This window comes from Aspergillus wentii (assembly GCF_001890725.1).
Source record: "Aspergillus wentii DTO 134E9 unplaced genomic scaffold ASPWEscaffold_8, whole genome shotgun sequence".
NCBI classification, from domain to species: Eukaryota; Fungi; Ascomycota; class Eurotiomycetes; order Eurotiales; family Aspergillaceae; genus Aspergillus; species Aspergillus wentii.
In genome coordinates this window covers 380,396-394,380 of record NW_024467839.1, presented here as the reverse complement: position 1 = coordinate 394,380, position 13,985 = coordinate 380,396, and the positions used below count along the sequence as shown (strand labels likewise).

At 50.3% G+C, this 13,985-nt stretch overlaps 3 protein-coding genes across 3 annotated transcripts; 1 reads left to right on the top strand and 2 right to left on the bottom strand.

The window, feature by feature from the left end:
* Positions 1-1,445: 1,445 nt before the first annotated feature.
* ASPWEDRAFT_54242 (uncharacterized protein) lies at positions 1,446-3,367 on the bottom strand (the record flags this gene model as incomplete). Its single annotated transcript, XM_040838030.1, has 7 exons — positions 1,446-1,564; positions 1,616-1,913; positions 1,958-2,095; positions 2,140-2,189; positions 2,239-2,868; positions 2,985-3,060; positions 3,104-3,367. 7 exons carry the CDS (start codon positions 3,365-3,367, stop codon positions 1,446-1,448), a joined length of 1,575 nt encoding a protein of 524 aa, XP_040684589.1.
* A 322-nt stretch (positions 3,368-3,689) lies between these two features.
* Positions 3,690-4,928, top strand: ASPWEDRAFT_118839 (NADH:flavin oxidoreductase/NADH oxidase; the record flags this gene model as incomplete). Its single annotated transcript, XM_040828852.1, has 1 exon — positions 3,690-4,928. The coding sequence occupies one exon, from the start codon at positions 3,690-3,692 to the stop codon at positions 4,926-4,928; it is 1,239 nt and encodes a 412-aa protein (XP_040684588.1).
* Positions 4,929-5,020: 92 nt separating this feature from the next.
* ASPWEDRAFT_119117 (type I polyketide synthase) lies at positions 5,021-13,008 on the bottom strand (the record flags this gene model as incomplete). The annotated part of the gene is made up of 6 exons (XM_040828877.1): positions 5,021-10,857; positions 10,905-11,674; positions 11,723-12,159; positions 12,209-12,477; positions 12,527-12,671; positions 12,727-13,008. 6 exons carry the CDS (start codon positions 13,006-13,008, stop codon positions 5,021-5,023), a joined length of 7,740 nt encoding a protein of 2,579 aa, XP_040684587.1.
* Between the last annotated feature and the right edge of the window lie 977 nt (positions 13,009-13,985).

The window sequence follows — 13,985 nt, the reverse complement described above, 5'->3', positions numbered from 1 at the left end:
CAATAGTCGCCTTCAACTTCAACCAGCTGAAACTTCCTCGCATGGACCGGTAACCTTGCCAGGGTATATCACATCATCCTGGCGTGCGCCAAATGCGGTAATCGACACATCCAGCGGGTCCTCGTCACGGCATTCACAGCCGAGGAGTAGCGCTGCATCTGTTCGCATGGATGCTAGGATTGGCCGAAAGCAATCAGAATAGGGTTCGCTGCCGTCTGTACGGGACTTCCCGGCGCTGCCAATTATGCATGAGATGCAGTGCAACCGTGCTCGCCATGACTAACGGTGGGGTTTCTACCGTCAGCGAAGCGCGCAGAAGACTTCAAAGGCGACGATTCCTCCGGGTGAATGGACCCAGGAGAGGCGCGGGGGTCGACTATTTCTGGGGAGAAACTTCGGCCATACTGGTGTCTTCGCGGCCTGGAAGTTGCACTACACTTGAGTCTATTCAGTGGGTCTAGACGGGAGTGAAAGGTGAAGCCCAAAACCCATGGAGGGGAAGCAGACCATGCGGGGGGTACGATGGATTGACAGGACTTGCCGCGGAAGAATCATTGAGATACGGGCGTCACGTCCTAGTCACCGATTGTTCAGCTGCGATTGGATCCTGGATCCCTGAGATAAGGCACTTTGAAACGACTGGACGGGTTGGACTGCGACTTTCTGCAGACTCGGGCCGTGGAAAAGCCTGAAGAGAGGGCATCAAACCCGATTCCACGGAGGCTGACACTCCGCAGTTGCACAGCCAACAGCGTATTCGGCTTTTTCCTTTTTTCCGAGATAAGAGAGTATAGGGATTGGACATCGTGAGACCCGCTGCCAGTACTGTCAGCTTGCTACTTCTCTAGTCCCACGAAGGTTCCATTGCGCGAGATACGAGGGTGCGCCGTGAGAAACGTGGACCAGTCAACTTTTGCAATTATACGCTGTGTGGATTACGGAGAAGACCACGCTCAAAGCTAGATACGATGGCCGGGAGATTCGACGCTTCAAAACCTGATGAACACAGAATCCCAAAAACCTTCTTGTTGTGCACCGAGGAGACACTGATGCCGCATACTCTCCCGGCAGCCCGAGACGCAGCACGAGTCCTGGCAGACGAGCCGCTGATCTTGAAAGCCAGTCCGTCAAGAATTGTTGGCAGCCGCATAGCTGAACTGACCCGTGAACCCGATGGCACTTGTGATAGAAAGAATCCTTCAACGGTGTTTGGCCAGCTGCAGACCGAGGCCGCTAGCACCACCAGCGACGAGACACGCTTGATCCTGTTGTCGGCTGAGCTGCGTTGGGGGTGTTATCTGGGCTTACGCTCCCTGGCATTTCTACTGCAATCTTGCTAATCTACTTGGTTGACTACGCCGGATGGCTGTAGCTGCAATCTATACTATATAGAATTGGCCTTAGGATGGAATATGCTTGCAAATGAAGTAAACAACGCCACTAGCCTACGAGTCCTTGAAGAGTGTATCAAGGATTGAAGCTACTCGAACAACTTCCTCATCCTCAAAAGGACGTCCAATAATCTGGATAGTTGACGGTTGATTCACAAACAGATTTGGATGGTCTGTAAGAACACGTATTAGACTGCATTTGTTGGTGCCTAGGGCTGACTTACACAATTCATGATTAGGCTTGTCATAGGGATTCGTTTCTAAGGGTCGGTAGTTGTCATCGACTGGGTCTAACTCAGGATCGACCTTGAAGCCAGGAATGGGTAAGATGACAGATGGATAGTCGACAGCGTTGAATAACGAGGTGTATCCCCAGTAGATGTTAAAGTCGTGGGGATAGCCCACCGCAGGCGCTGGGGGGACGATTAGAGCGTCGATAGTCCGGCCTGAGATGGTGTAGCTGGCTGTGAAATCCCATGCGTCTGCGAATTCCTCTTTCAGGGCTCTTATTTTACGGTTTGACTATCTACGTCAGTATAATCCCCGAGTGAGACGATAGAGCATACTCGTAATGCCTCTGCAGCAGATTGTTCCCGAGGTTTAAAAACATTCAGAACATCGGCAAAGGCTGGTATAATGGGCTCCCCAGAGGCTGCCATTACGGACATGATGTCATCGACCCCTGATGGGAAGTATACATCGAACTGGGTCGATTAATATAGTCCCGTCATTTGAATGGAGTGCTTACTGTAGTTTTCATAACATCCCAGCAATGAAAAGGTGGCTCGAACATAACCACTGTAATCCAGGTTAGGATATTCTGGAATACAGGTTCCAGTGAGCTCACCTTCATGTCCGGCTTTCTCGAGTGTCTGTTTGGTGTGTTCTAGAGCTCGTAGCACCGGCGGATGAGGCATCACCACTCCATCCCACTTCATTATTCCGACTGTGAGTTTGCGGTCGAGAGCATCTAGACTCCTCCAGGGAACGGGCACAGAGGTTACATCGTATTTATTAAGTGGATGCGCATTAATAATCTTCGTCAACAACTCAAGATCGCCCAGAGAGTGGCACACGGGTCCGAATGACAGTTTGATCGTGAGGTTTCCAGTATTCGTACTGTCCATATCGCCCTTAGGTACGCGATCTGACGTCGGTCGAATGGCATACAGTCCGTTGACGGCGGCAGGGAAGCGGATAGATCCCCCCAGATCAGTTGAAGGTGTGACGGCACTGCCTCTCATGGCTACTAGTACTGCATCTCCGCCTGAACTTCCGCCAGCAACTAGGTCTCTGTTATATGGGTTTGTGGTGCGGCCCCAGAGATTGCTGACGGTCTCCAAGGCCATTGCGGATTGAGGCATTGTTGTCTTGCAGAAGAAGATGACACCTGCCTCCTGTAGTGTCCATATAATGGTGGAATCGTGATCGACTATATTATTCCTGTTGGCGACAAATCCCGTTGTTACGAGAGTGCCTTTGAGTTCATGAGAGTCCTGTCACTGCCTTAGTGTTTATATAGACAAGTATAATACATATCTTTTACCTTTACCGCGATAGGCACTCCATCCAATGGTCATTTCAACTTGCCACCCTTGTCAAGATGCTCGTCGAGCTCTTTTGCCTGTTCGAGACCATTCTCGAAGAACCAACAAGTCAAACAGTTGACCTACCCAGTTAGCCTAGCTCAATCATTAAACGTCCTGACATACCAGCTGATGAGCAATAGCAGCCCGGGCAGCAAACGCCTCCAAAACCTGCACCGCTTTCAACTCTCGCGATTTGATGCGTTTTACTATCTCAACGGCTGTGAGCTCGGTAATCTGGAGCTGCTCAGTGGACATGATGCCACTCGCATAAGGCACGCTGGTTACATCCTTGAGCGAGCTGTATTCGTCGACATCGAGTCTCCACCGGGCGGGGATTGCCTCGAGTACTGCCGCTTGGGCTTCTTTGGCTGTAGCTTCCCACGACATTGTAGATGATAGAATGTTTGGATAATTCAACTGGCACATACAGGAGGTGATGTGAAAAGAGAGGATAATCATCGGGATTAGTAACCGATGAGGGGTCCAACAGATACAAAAAAAGCACTAGACAGGGAATGTGCATCGGAATATACATATCAGCCAATAACATGCAATATCCACCAACCCTGCATGATTGCCAATGATATTGCCATATCAGGCCATGGCGTGATACTACATTAATAATTCTGCATTTATAATCAGCGGTACTTATACACATCGACTCTGTTCAATTCCACTGTTTACACAATTACTCCAAAGATCGATCAGAATGAGCCACGAAATCATCGACAACATCGCCGCAAAAGGCATCTCCTACTACACCCCCGCCCAGTCCCCTCCGGCAGGCACCCAAATCGACGGCTCAACCAAGCTCTTCTCCCCCCTCACCATCCGCGGCGTCACATTCCCAAATCGCCTCTTCCTCGCCCCTCTCTGCCAATACTCCGCCAAAGATGGCTACGCGAATGACTGGCACCTCACCCACCTGGGCGGGATTATCCAGCGCGGCCCAGGCCTAGCCATCATGGAGGCGACGGCGGTGCAGAAAATCGGCCGCATCACGCCGCAGGATCTCGGTCTGTATGAAGACGGACAGATTGAGCCGTTGAAGCGGATTACGGAGTTTGCGCATGGCCAGGGCCAGAAGATTGGGATTCAGTTGGCGCATGCGGGGAGAAAGGGGAGTGCGGTTGCGCCGTGGTTGAGTGGGAATGCGATGGCCGTGGAGGAGGTTGGGGGATGGCCGGATGAGATTGTTGGGCCGTCGGCGATTCCGCAGGAGGAGGGAGTCAATACTGTTCCCAGGGCTTTGACAAGAGAGGATATTGAGGTGTTGAAGGGAGACTATGCAGAAGCGGCGAAAAGAGCTGTCGAGGCGAATTTTGACGCGATTGAGATTCATGCTGCGCATGGATATCTGTTGCATCAGTTCTTGAGTCCAGTCAGCAACCAACGAACGGATGAGTATGGAGGTACCTTTGACAACAGAGTCAGACTGCTTTTGGAAGTCAGCGAGGCAATTCGAGCTGTTATCCCAACAACAATCCCTCTCTTGGTTCGCATCAGTGCGACAGACTGGTTCGAGTTTGACGAGAACCTCAAAACGGAATTCCCCGAAAGCTGGACCCTCGCTCAATCAATCCAAGTGGCTTCCCTGCTAGCTGACCGTGGCGTCGACCTGGTCGATGTCAGCTCCGGTGGTGTCCACGCCAAATCCGCAATCGCTATCAAATCCGGCCCTGCGTACCAGGTCAATTTCGCCCAGGAAATTAAGAAAGCCGTCGGCGACAAGTTGTTGATATCAGCTGTTGGGGGCATCAAGACGGGGGCTCTGGCTGAGGAAGTGGTGCAGTCTGGCATTGATGCAGTGCAGGCTGGACGCTGGTTCCAGCAGAATCCGGGCTTGGTTCGTGCATTTGCGAATGAACTGGGAGTGAAGGTGAGGATGGCCACGCAGATTGATTGGAGCTTTGAGGGAAGAGGGAAGAGAGCAAAGAGTTCTTTGTAATGGTGCCTGGGATAGTGACTGTATATGTTGTTACAGTATAAGAATTTCGAATACTTCGACTAGGTTCCTCATTGACTATCTGATATACCTATTCAATTCCACTCGGTATGCTTCAGCTGACTCCTCGCCGCCACCATGTTAACCACCATGGCCAAAGTTGCACCTCCCATAACCTCCAGCACCGCCAGATCCGCTGCAAATTCCTTTCCAATCCAATTGCACAGTTCAACAGCGAGAAGTGAATCAACACGATATGTATGCAGCGGCGCATGAACATCCACTTCTGCATCCTTGGGAATCAACCGATACGAGTGAACCATCTTGTCGATCAACGCCTGCGTGACAATATCTCTTCCCTCCTGTAGCGATGTAGATTGGAGGAATAATTTCTTGAAATCGACTTGACCGGCCCCTTTTGATTCAGAATCACTAGATATCGTTTCCAGCTTGAGTCGACTGAAGACCTGCTTCTCAACGAGTGTGTTTTCCATATGTCGTCCGCCAGCGCTGGAAATGCCAAACACAATTTGCGCACTGTCGGGATTTCGCGGTTTATCGGCGTTGATGCAGTGGGCGAGAAGACCAAAGAACTTGTCTCGAGTGACTGGGGCCATGGAGCTGTACGATAGTACTTTGTCAAGAAAGCCAGACGTTTCAGCGAGAATACCGTCGTCCACCATGGGGCCAAGGTCCAGAGAGATTGCTTTTCGGCCGTGCATGACTTGATGCCGTGCGAAGCTATCCATGTAGGAATTACCTGCAGCATAGTTAGACTGACCAGTCAAACCAATGACATTACTAGCAGACGACAACATGATGAAGAAGTCGAGATTTTGCGGAAGGTTGACTGCCAGATTCCTTGTTCCCAGGGCTTTGCATTCCACGGCCGTACGCCAGTCCTCATAGCTCATCTTACTGAATAGGCTATCCCGTAGCACCATGGAGCCTTGAACGCAACCTTTGATGGGAGGCATTGTCTGTGATATCTCTTGCATTGCCTTCTTTACAGACAATCCATCTATAACATCGCACGGAGGGGCAAGGACACGAACTCCCTGGTTGGACAATTCCTCGATGAGAGTACGCGGAGCAGCACTCTTAGCTCCTGCTCGTCCAAGTAGTGCCAGATTGCGAGCGCCCCGAGCAGCCATCCACCGGGCTGTAGCTCTGCCCAATCCTCCCAGTCCGCCAGCAATCACATATGTCGCATCGGAGTCCAGAGGAGAGATTTTGGTCGTCAATAAGGTAGGCACCGATGCTTCTGCCGTCATATCAATCACTGTTGTGCCGGTGGTGGTTCCGTCTTGCATAGAGCGGAAAACATCTTCAATCGAGCTGGCATTCCTAACATTGCGCACTTTTCGGATATCCAGATGGCCATCTGCAACAAGACGAAGGACAGTCTGTATGGCTTCCAGTGCCATGTCCGGTCTATCCTGCATCCAGACGACGCTGTCAAAGTAGGTGAAAGAAGCCTGTCGATTCGAGTGTGCTATGTTCTTGGATTCCTGATGACCGAAATGAATCAATTGACCATATGATGCCACGCATTCCCACGATGCTTGTTGGACCTCTCCTCCCAGGGTATTCACTACCACATCAACTCCACGTCCCTTTGTGGCTCTCATAACACCACCCGCAAAGCTAGTATCGCGACTGTAGAAGATACGGTCGCTAGGAATCCCGTATGTGTCTATCAGAAACCGCTTCTTCTGTTGTGAGCTCACCGTGGTGTGTATCTCAGCTCCAAGGTGCTGCGCTATCTGAATTGCTGCTTGCCCTGTACTCCCTGCACCACTGTGTATAAGAACACTTTTCCCAGCTCGCAGACGGCCTATCTCGACAAGGATGTGCCACGCGGTGCCAAAGACAGGGATGCATGCTGCGTCGAGAAAGGAAACTTCATCAGGAAGCCGGAGCATGAAATCTTGTCTTGACCTTCCTCTCGTTTTGAATTGACCTGGACCAAAGGAGACTACCCGATCGCGGGGGTGGAATTCTGATTTCCTGCCAGCCTTGATCACTATTCCAGCACTTGCTTGACCCAATGGTCTTTCCGGAGACTTTCCTAAGACAGTGAGGACATCTTTGAAGCTTACAGCAATTGCTTTGGTTTCGATTTCAGCTTCATCATCGCTCAGTGGTTGAGGGATATCGTCGGTCCAATGCAGGGAAGAAAGTAACCCTGACGTGCTGAACGATAGCTGTACGGCTCCTACCTCACTCAATGGCCGTATAGCCGATTGCTGAGGCAGTGAGGCATTATGGACTTCACTTGACAACTGTTGCTGTGGCTCTACACGGAGAACGTGCAGCATTCCGTCAATCTCCACAAACTCGGGCTCATACGGCTCGGCTTGATGGAGAAGAACATTGTTGATCACATTCACAATATGATCCAGCTGGCGATCTTCCATTTCATCGTCCATGTCGAGGGCTAATGTGCAGATTCGACGGTTGGCCTTTTCATTCCGCAGTGTGCGAGTCAAGCCATCCACAATGCCGTATTCGGGTTTCTTGGAGACATGGCCACCGCCGGCAGTGACCCAGAGAATGGAGTTGGTGTTGTTGATCACTTTTTGTAGGGAGTTGAATGTCTCGCTGCTCATGTCACTCAACAGTGGTTTCTCAGTCTCGACGAGGAATACCAGCGTTGTTTGCGAAAGCTCTGGTAGAGATGCACATTCTTCCAGGCTGCCACTCTGGACTGTCCCCGAATAGCGATTCTGCAGTTTCTCGACAGCCGATATTTGTAAAGCAGACGTGGGATCGATGACAAAGTAGAATGATGGAGCTGGTTTGACTGCATCATTCGCTCCCAAAGCGCTCGCCACCAGAATGTTCATTTCCTGGCATTCGGAGTGCAGGAACTCGGGAAACGCAACATCAACGGCAGTAAAACCAGCTGTCTTGAGCACCCCATCCCACTGGGTCGTAGTGAGTGCTGGACTCCATGGTCGGCCATCATCGATACCAGCCCACCAGCCTTCCATCAAACCGGCAATAAACCCAGCTCTAATAATATCTGGACGGGTGACTTCGTACAGCATCAATTTGCCACGGGGTTTCAGAAGTTTGCGCACATTCATCATCGTCTTGTGGATATTCGGTGTTGCGTGGAGCACATTGGCTGCTACAATTAGATCGTATGATTCAAGGTCGAATCCCTGGATGGAAGGATTATCTTTGATATCGAGCGTCTGGAATCGGATTCGAGGGAAGGCGGCATAGCGTTCTGCTGCTTTTTCAAAAAAGGCCGGCGAGATATCCGTGTAGTCATAGCTCATGTACAGCGGATTGCTCTCATCAAGTCCACTGTCAGTAGATAGCGCTCTCAATATGTGTCCCGTCGATCCTCCAGTTCCTGCCCCGATCTCGAGAATCCGCATCGTTGGGTTCTTCCTGGCCATCGTCCGCAGATATAGACCCCATGTGTCGAAGCAGACTGGCCGGTTGTTCACTTCCGCATACCACTTTGCCATCATGTCTCCGGTAAAGAGGAACTTCAATGGCTCCTGCTCTCCGCGAAGGATGCTCACCAGGTTGCGTCCAGTGTGAACATAGGCAGCTCCCGCTTCATTTGCGCTGATTCTGTGACAAGCCGCTTCGAAGTAGGCTTCATCTTGTAACTGAGTTCGCCATTCAGGTCGACTAAGTTCAAGCTCGCCAGAGTGATATTTCGTCCGTTGCAGTCTGGCCCACTCTGTATATCGTCGGATATGTGGGAGTACATGACTGTAGTCAGATGTGTCTTCACGAAGAGCTTTGACAGCATCATCAAGGAACTTGTACAGTACAAAATTCAAGTCTCTGAAGAAGGCAACAGCCTCTGAGTCTGTAGGTAATGCTTGCGAACAATATTTAGCCACCTGCTCACTGCTCAGGAGATCCAATTCCGGTACACGGTTCATATGGTACACCGTCAATTGAGACTCTTCATCCCGACTATCACTCCTGCTGTTAGCCACGATGGTAGACTGCAGTCCTTGGACTGTCACAAGCAGGCTAGTTTGCCCCTCATCCGTTGCACCCATGTCAAATTCATGGCCGCGTTTGTGCATCGTCTTCATACTTGTTGATGCTCGAATTGCTTTCACGGATTCACCACTTGCACCCTCTTTGGCGACCCAGAGAGATTTTATGCCCGTTGGAATTGCTGTTGGAACAGCTGAATCACCTCCAGCCAGTGCAGCAGAGCTCAGATGGAGTATACCGTCTAGGGTTGCAGGGTGAATGACATGAGGTTGAGGGTACTGGCTGCTATCCCACTGGAACACTTTGATAGAGGCCGTTGCTTCGGTCTTGTTGCATCTTCCTCCAAGCACCGTCTGGAATGCAGGCCCAAATTCAAAGCCAGAGCTATGGAGTCGGCTGTATACGCGCTCATGATCGAGCTGAGTCGTACAAGATAGAACGATTTTGCTATCCTGTTGCAACCAAATGTTGAGGTCCTGCTCTTGGTCTGCGACCTCATTGACAGACTCGTAGTCGACCTTGATGTATCCGTGACAGTTCTCGTGCCAGTCATCATCCTCAAACGAGAACAGTCTGAATTCCATCCACGGCAGATTGTTCCGACGAAGCAGCAAGTTCGTCTCGATTCCTTCTGCTGTTCGTGGGATAGTCAAGGCACGCTGGAACTTAACGTCCTTGAGCTGAAATCCAGCAACATTCTCATTGGGATCAACTGTTTGATTCGCTGCCTCTATCGCCATAACCAGCATACCTGCACCGGGATAGATCAAAGCGCCGTTGATGATGTGATCTTCCACCCACGGCATCTCCGACAGTCGAATGTTGTGGCGCCAGATAGGTTCGAGAGAGTTCCAGTCCGCCACTGGCTTCCCGAGTAGATCTATACGACCTTGGCCAGCGAAACGGCTGCGTTTGCTGAGTCGGCTTTCGCGCCAGTAGGAGGTGGAGTGATTGAAGGGGTATTCCGGGAGATCGACGAGAACGCGGCGATGCTTTGCGGCTGGGTCGGCGAGTCTATTTACTCGGTTCATGTCGACTGAGATCCCCAAGCAGTGGATGCTGCCAATGGCGTTGAGGAATTCATGAATTGCGTTCTCCTTCCGTCGGATTGTTGGGAAGTAGCTGACATCGGCGCCCCAGGGCAGAGTGCTGAGCATATCGCGAATTGGCCCTTGAAGAGTCGAATGAGGACCTATCTCAAGTAGGATATTCACGCCCAGTTGGTGGCGATGACTGCCATCGAGCTTCTTTCGGATCTTGCGCCCAGACTCGGTGCAGATATGCAAGAATGCTTTGGTGAACTGGACGGGTGAAACAAGATTGGCCACCCAGTATTCGGGGGATTGCAGTTCTGCTGCTGACACTTTCTGGCCCGTCACTGATGAAATAATCGCAGTTGTACATTTGTTTGTCGATCGACTGCCGACTCCAGCCATGGATTTCTGGTAAGACGATGCCACCTGATTCATGTGCGAGGAATGGTAGGCGACAGGAATCTTCAGCTTCCGCGCAAAGATATTGTCTGCTTCAAGAAGGGCACGGAGCATTTCCACCTGGTCTGCATCACCAGAGACAGTAACGCTCTTCTGGCTGTTGATGCATGCAACCGCAGTCCCCCGATGATTGCACGCATCAGCAATCTGATCAATGTATACCTGAGTCTGCTCTTCAGACAATCCCACGGCAACCATTGCACCATGCTGTTCACCTATTCTCGCAAGCTCCCCTGCACACACGCCGCGGAAGTAAGCAATCTGCATTGCCTCCTTGATGGACAGCGCACCCAGCGCGTACGCAGCGCCGATCTCTCCTGATGAATGCCCAATCACAGCGGCGGGCTGGAGACCGATTGAATGGAGAAGGTCAACGAGTGCAATTTGCAGTGCTGTGTTTGCCGGTTGTGCGATCTCAGGGTTGTTAATTCGGCTCTCTTTACCGTCGTTTAGCATCTCTCCTGGACCATGTTAGCTGTGGTCAATTCAATTTGGCTGATCTACTAACCTCGAAGCGACCATAGGCACCCGAAATAGCGCAGAGCAGACTCGCACTGTTCGATGGTATTGCGAAAAACCGGATACTGAAACAGCTCCCGTCCCATGCCTGCCCACTGAGATCCCTGGCCTGTAAATACAAAGCCCAAGGCAGGTTTCTCGTGAGCCTGGTATACTGGCGAGGTCATGTTGTCAATGTTGCGCAAGTCTGAAAGGCTGGACGCAACAATGAAGCTCTTGTTGCTGAGTGCACTTCGGCGGGTGTTCAAAGTATGCGCAAGGTCTGCCATGTATTCTGTAAATTTTTCTTTTGGAGTGATGAGCTGTTCAAAATATGACTTGTAGGCGAGGGCCACGTCTTTTACTCCCGTTTTGCTTGCCGAGGATATCATCAGTAGTTTGGGGGAGCTACTCGGTTCTGGTACCGACATCAGAGGTGGTATCGAAGTTTTTGCTATCGCCGGAGACTCGACGGTGACATGATTTCCGACAAGTCCATGGTCTCGCAGAAAATGGAATGCATCATCCAGTACGACATGGGCATTGGACCCGCCAAAGCCAAAGGAGTTGATCGATGCTCGCCTCAACCCTCTTGTCGGCCATTGCATCGCTTCGAGAGGGAGCTTCATTTTCAGAAACTCCAGGTCGATCTTCGGATTCAACTTTTCAAAGTTGGCATTCGGTGGGATTATCCCACTCTCCAGGACCAGGATGGCCTTGATGACAGCTGCAATGCCACTGGCACCTTCGAGATGTCCGATATTCGACTTGACTGCGCCTCTTCCTTCGAGTTAGTAACTCACTCCGATTCGACAGGTGTGGACATACACAATCAAAGGGTCATTCGTACTTCTCGCCCTTCCAAATGCCTCTCCTATCGCATTGCACTCAATCGGATCTCCCACTGGTGTTCCAGTTCCGTGTGCCTCGAAGAAGCGCGTAGGCTCCATACTCAACCCAGCTCTTTTATATGTACTCTTGATGAGATTAGCCTGTGCTAAACCACTAGGCTGCATGATTCCCGACGGCGTGAGACCATCCTGGTTGGATCCTGTTGCCCGGATCACAGCACGGATTGTGTCTCCGTCTTGAATGGCGTCGGTGAGACGTTTTATAACGATAGTGCCTGTCCCCTCGCCACGTCCGTAGCCATTTGCGCGGTGGTCGAAACTGTAGCTTTTCGAATCTGGGGAGAGCATGTTGACATTGGAAAATACTTGCATCATGTCGGGGGATAAAATTAGGTTTGTGCCTGCGACGATGCCCTGCAGTCTGTTAGTTTAGTATCATATATTAGGGGATTCATAGTATGACCATCTCGACCTCTCCCCGCTGCAGGCATTGACAAGCTAGATCCATTGCCACGAGACTGCTCGAACAAGCTGTATCGATATTCATACTCGTGCCGTGGAAATCAAAGAACCAGCTGATCCGATTGGCATTCATACACATGTTCACTCCCACCACATCGTAATCGGCAGTCATTTCGACATCCTTGCAGGCCATCAGCCGGTAGTCACTGCCAAAACAGCCTACGTGGACGGAGGTCTCGGAGCCAATTGCTTTTTCCATTGGTATACCGGCTGCCATGTCATCAGCATAAACCTTCAGCTGCAGGACCTCTAGACAAACCGTTTTCCAATGCGCCATATGTGACCTCTAGTAGTTGCCGCTGCTGAGGGTCTAAAGCCGCCGCTTCATCGGCAGATAAGGAGAAGAATCCGGCGTCGAATAGGGAAACGTCTTCTTTTAGAAAATGACCTCCCTTGGGTGTGTACTGCGAGGATTACCTGTTAGGCACCATCATTCATGGCTTTCCTGTATCTGCTCACCTGTCCTCTTCGTCTCTTATCTGGATGATGCCAACCAGATACACTCATACGATCCGCCGGCGCCTCAGTCATGGCACATCTCTTCTCCATCATCATCTTCCAGAATCCTTCATCGTTAACTGCATCTCCTGGAAATCGAAAGCAGTGGCCTATGATTGCAATTGGCTCGAGTTTGTCTTCATCTAGAGAAAGTGTCGGTCCATTTGAAGATGGTTGATTATCTGCATGATTGTATGATTGATCGTCATGCCAGTCATCATCGCCATGTAATAAGGGTGCCATTTTGCAAGTACTAAATCTGAAGCTATATGAATAAAAAGAAGAAACAGAAAGACATCGCCATGAGATATAGGCCTTCCGGTTCAATTAACACAGAACCACCTTGCTATCGAGGCACTCCTTCAGGAAGCGGAAATAAATATGATGATCCATTGTCCTCACAAAGTCAATTCGGTTACAGCTGTACACAGACCTCTCCACGCAAAAGAGCCTCACGGGAACCACAGAAGAGACTTTCTGTACACGGTTTGGCCGGAGCGTATTCCCGTTAGTCGTTCTCGGTTCTTTCGAAGAAACATAAGGTGGTATTCTCCTTCGTCTGCACCATTAGATTCAGCCTCGCTAACAATGCCGTGCTGACCGTTGATCCGTCCAATTACCACTAGCCCCAAACATCTGATTGGTGGAAAGTGCAGCTGATCGTATTTCAAAGCAACGGCTGGATAATACAGTTATGGAATAATAGGTTGATGTAAGCACTATAACAGTCCTGCGCAACCTTATTTATTGAGGATTGCTTACTGCATAATATAAAAGTGGCTTGAGTGTTGGAATTGTATACAGTTGATTATAAACATCAGACCATCATCCTTGTCAGTCTGCCTCGTACGTTGGGTTTGGGGCAATCTGAGGGATGTATCCACGCTAGTAAAATATCACTGCATTAAAATAGCGGATCAAATAGAGCTGGGCTAATGACCGCAATTTGAAGAACATTTCCTCGGCCCGAGGCGTCTGCTACAACTGGCCTAAGTATACTATTGCTGCTCCTAGAGTTATTTGGTACTCATTATTCTACTTGAATGCTTTAAAATATATATTATATACCCTTCTATAGGGATAATCGGAATGATATATTAGATAAACAGTAATCAAGAGAGTACAAGTTGTGTGTGACGGCCACTTAAGTGGTCTGCGCAGGTGGGACGTCAAGGACAAGAGAAAAGAGTGGTAAAGCCATCCGGCCAATCAGACCGCAA